We start from the raw sequence: 4472 nt of genomic DNA, 5'->3' as shown, positions 1-4472 counted from the left end.
CGGTTCAACAGTTTTCAAGCAGTTTTTGAAATGGCAGTTTCTCCTGATGGACCAAACCGCAGACTTCTGGTTCCCGGTCAGACCGGTTCGACCAGCCGGTCCAGTCTGGTTTTCAGAACCATGGGTAGCACTGTAACACGCAAAACATGGGATCCACAAATGTACAATGTATTGTGTTCGGTATACTTTAGCACCAGGTAAAATTTACCCTCCACTTCTACCCTCCAACCAAACATATCCTTAGGGAGAGTTTGACGTGGAGTGAAAACAAAAAAGGGAAGTTTCATGGATTAAGCCATATATAAAATTACATATGAAATTAATCTATAAAAAATTTCTCCCACGTTTTTGAACCCACACGAGACTCACCATTAAGAACAACTCTCAAAACTAGTTTCTTCGCAATATAGCATCAAACTATAAGCATATAACTGAATGTTTGAATCACAGTAACATTACCAAGTCCAAATCATACACAAACAGTAATAATGAACATAGAAACATGATCAATGCAAATTTTCGAAGTTCAGTTAAATGTTTTACAATATAAACAGTTACTAAAGCACAACCTGAAACAATTATTATACACATGAGCTAAGATATTCCACACTGAAAAAGCTAGAATTAACAAGACGGATAATACACGGCGGCAGAACCATGAAAAAAATAAACATCAGGAGACAAAAAATTGAATTCATCTATCTACTGGTCAGTACGGGGTTGCAAATTAAAGCACATACACTTATCTTTCATAGCTTCAGATTCACTTGCATACTCTTTGAATCTGTACTCTTCCTGCTTAAACGTGGAAGGAACCTTTCCCTGACTGTAGCATTGGTTACACAAACTAAAATGAGATTTTATCTCCTTGAACCGGGAACCGATAATTGGGTAGCGACAAACAGCACACACGCTGTTGCCATGTCGATTTCTATCCCCTGCTTCAAGCTTCACCAGAGTAGGCATGATGCCAAACCCCCAATCTGGATCATCAAACATAACAAGAAACTCGGAGAAAGACACCATTGAAGTATCCGATTCTCCATGAACTTCCATTAATTCACTAACCCCTTGTGAAGGAACATAAATAGCCCTTAACAACTTGATATATGTTGTAGCATCAACTTTCCTAACGCTAGCACCGTCTTCATTCATGGGACGCCAAACAAGAGCATCAAAGGCAACCCTTTTGCGTCTTTCCGGAGGACCGCCACAAATAGGAGCTAGAATGGCAAAAAACATTCCCAGATCCACTCTGCCTGAGCCACTTTCATCCAAAACAGAAAGTATCCTCTCATTTATGGCTTTTACTGCTCCTTGAAAAGTCTCGGGCTTTAAAAAATTAAGTAATCTGTGAAGAATTTCTTCCAAGTTTGGCTTCCGAATGGACTTTTCTGGAACACCACTTCCCGAATACGACACTGGCACATCATGTTCACTCATTTCCTTCTTCAAAAGCTCCACACTGCAACGATTTAACCTAGAAACCCTCTGAAGTGCTCTGATTTGCAAGGCAGTTGCTAATTCCTGCCTCACAGTAGTCTTGTCTCCAACAACCTTGAACTTGGATGGTTCAACTTCAAGATACGTTGATTCCCCAGAAGAACCTCCATTACTTTTTGTCTTCTTTTTCTGCAGCTGCTTCAGATGTGCTATTGCATCGTGCAACTCAACCCTATTCGTCATTTTCAGCGCTTCCTTCAAAGATTTCTTGGCTTCTTCATTCTCCCCAGCTCCCAGCAATGACACCGCCTTATTCAGCTGTGCTCGCCAATGATTTGGCCAAACGGCTAAAACCCGAGTGTACATCTCTGAAGCCCTCTGGAACCTACCAAGATCCATATAAAGCCCACCCAAATTGTATAGAGCATCTACATGACCAGGCTTCAAATCAATAGCTTTCTGAAACACCTCAATTGCCCTCTCATCGTCATTCATGGCATGCAAAGCCGAAGCCAAGTCACAATGCGCATCAGCATAATCAGGCTTCATGAAAATTGCTTCCTCCAACGCCTTCACAGCAGCCCTATACTCCCCTACACCGAAAAGTGCACTACCTAGTAGCTTCAATGCTCTAAAATGAGTGGGACAAAGAATTGCAGCCTCCCTATAATATTCACAGGCACTCAAGACCATACCTTCACCTTCCAGCGCAATCCCAAGGTTGACATAAATCTGCGGTAGCAAATAGGCCCACTGATTCCCGCCTGCCTCAGCTGCCTCCAAAGCCAACAGGTACTCCTCCTTGGCCTCCCTGTACCTGCCAAGAACATACAAACAATTCCCAGCCCTAAAATGTGGCCTCACATCAACAGGCTGCAACTCACAAGCCCTCTTGAAACTCACCAAAGCCTCCTTGAACAACTGATGCTCATACAAAACTCGCCCAATCGCCATGTGTCCATCAAATGCCTCTTCCCTTGACCTAGCAGCATCTGCCCTACCCCTCAAACCCCCTAATTCCTTCAAAAACACAGCATAATCATGTCCTGATTCTTCCCAAAACACCCTTTTCTCCGAAATCTCTGCGGAAGGCCCCAATTCCCGGGACCAACCGGCATCTGAATACGCATCAAAATTCTCCCCTTTCAATTTTCCATCTTTTGCCTGCTTCGTCCTCAGCCTCTTAATTAGAATCTCCAAATCGTCCACAATCTTCCAAGTGTCGTCGAACACAATCCCGTGGTTTGGCGACACGGCCCAAGCCGCCGTCCGTTGCTTCTTCTGCGTCTCCACCGCCATCCTCTCGTCTACAATGGACGAAGACGAGGCCTCGGACGCCGCCGCCGCCGAGGAGCCCTTAGCGGCGGCCGCAGCCTCCTCGAGGTTGAGCTCGAGGCCGAGTGCGTCGAAGTCCCTATCCACGTCGCCGGCACCGTCGTCGTAGGTTCGGAGGAGGCCCTCGTAGGTGAGCCCCTTATCTCCGTCAATGAAATCGCCATAGGTTCGGAAAACCTCGTCGAGAATGGCGTTGATCTGTTCGTCGCTGAACTTCACCCTAGGGTTCACTGCCACAACAAGCGAAGCCATTTCCTCCCTATTGAGACCACCGTCGCTGTTCGCGTCGAATTGCTGGAAAATTCTCCGAACCTTCTCGGATCTCGTGCCCCTCGTCGCCATTTCCACAGCCTCCAAATTGACACTTGGTGGTTGTTACGGTATTTCAGGTGGTTTTGGGCTAAGAACAGAAAAAACCCTAATTCTTTTTTTTTCCCCAATTTTCCTAAACTGGAACCCTAATCAATTTGTTTAGGAACATTTTTGGGATTTTGGAGGGTGATGGGCTGAAAAATCGTTACTTGTTCATGATAATCATGATGGATGGTGGGTGTGGGGGGTTGGGGAAATCCGAAAAGGGAAAGAGGGGCCAACATTGAAGGATGCGATTTTTTTTTCTTTTACTTTTTTAAAGGGGGTTTGAAATTAGAAAGTAGAAACCCTTACTTGTTTTCTAAAACTAGGATTATTTTACAATTGTCAATTGGGATTCAAAAATTGTTTAGTCGTTGTTGATAACGGTGATGAGGATGGGCGGGTGTGTGCGGGGGTAATTCGAAAGGGGGCAGAAAAGGCAATCGGGGACCAATTCAAAAAAGCCATAGCTTTGTATTTGGAATCCTAATTTGATTTTGGAGAAATCATTAGGGTTGTTAATCTCAGCTTTGCCAGAAGATCATATTTTAAAAAAAAAAAGAAAGACTCACACTTTGTCGTTTCAATCCTCAATTCCATTTAATCTCTTTTTTTTTTAAATAATATTGGGTGATCAAATTATTTTAAAAACTAAATTTAATGAAATTAGTTTAATAATTTATTAGAATAATAAATATCAATTAAAAACGAAAAAAATTGTAGAAAAATATCAAATTTAGTTAAAAACTAAAGTGTTCACTTAATATTTTTTATAATTTTTATATGCATTTTTTTCATTTGTGATTTTTGTCATTTTTAAAAGATATCTTTTTTTAAGTTTGTTTCTATTTCTTATATGAAATTCTGGATTTGTTGAACAAACTCAGCAGAGAATTGAGATAATCTCGCTATAACAAATTCAAGAGTGTATTGAAATAATTTTTTCATAACAAGCTCAAGAGGTGATGATTCCTAAAGATTCTATGATACATGCTCAAAAAGATAATTGGGACATTCTAAGACAAAAGGACATAATAAGAATTTCACATTTTTAGAGGACTCCATCACTAGAGTACGTGCAAAAAAACTCAAGGAGAGCTTTGGAAAGTTGGCAGGACTTATGCATAAGAAGTTACATAAAGTTCTAACCAAAGAAGAATGGGCAAAATCCATTGGGTTAAGTCAGGACAGCAAAAAGCCCAATAATGCTTTTCAAATTCAATGAGAAGCATAATTTATTATTAAATTTCGAAAATTTAGGCCTTTGTTTTGCAGTTAGAGTTTGTTAGAAGATTTGTTTAGTTCTGATTTGTTTAGTAGTATTTTTTTTTTTTTTTGAA

At 41.1% G+C, this 4472-nt stretch overlaps 1 protein-coding gene across 1 annotated transcript; it reads right to left on the bottom strand.

Annotated features, from left to right (window-relative positions):
* Positions 1 to 489: 489 nt before the first annotated feature.
* LOC130960959 (uncharacterized TPR repeat-containing protein At1g05150-like) lies at positions 490 to 3622 on the bottom strand. Its single transcript, XM_057886521.1, has one exon. The coding sequence runs from the start codon at positions 3118 to 3120 to the stop codon at positions 703 to 705; it is 2418 nt and encodes an 805-aa protein (XP_057742504.1). The 5' UTR covers positions 3121 to 3622; the 3' UTR covers positions 490 to 702.
* Between the last annotated feature and the right edge of the window lie 850 nt (positions 3623 to 4472).

Source organism: Arachis stenosperma, chromosome 2, assembly GCF_014773155.1.
Source record: "Arachis stenosperma cultivar V10309 chromosome 2, arast.V10309.gnm1.PFL2, whole genome shotgun sequence".
Taxonomy (NCBI): domain Eukaryota; kingdom Viridiplantae; phylum Streptophyta; class Magnoliopsida; order Fabales; family Fabaceae; genus Arachis; species Arachis stenosperma.
This window is presented reverse-complemented; position numbering and strand designations above follow the sequence as displayed.

What these genes read in the sequence shown, in the direction of transcription:
- LOC130960959 (XM_057886521.1), bottom strand. Translation starts at nt 3,120, where the DNA reads ATGGCGACGAGGGGCACGAGATCCGAGAAGGTTCGGAGAATTTTCCAG.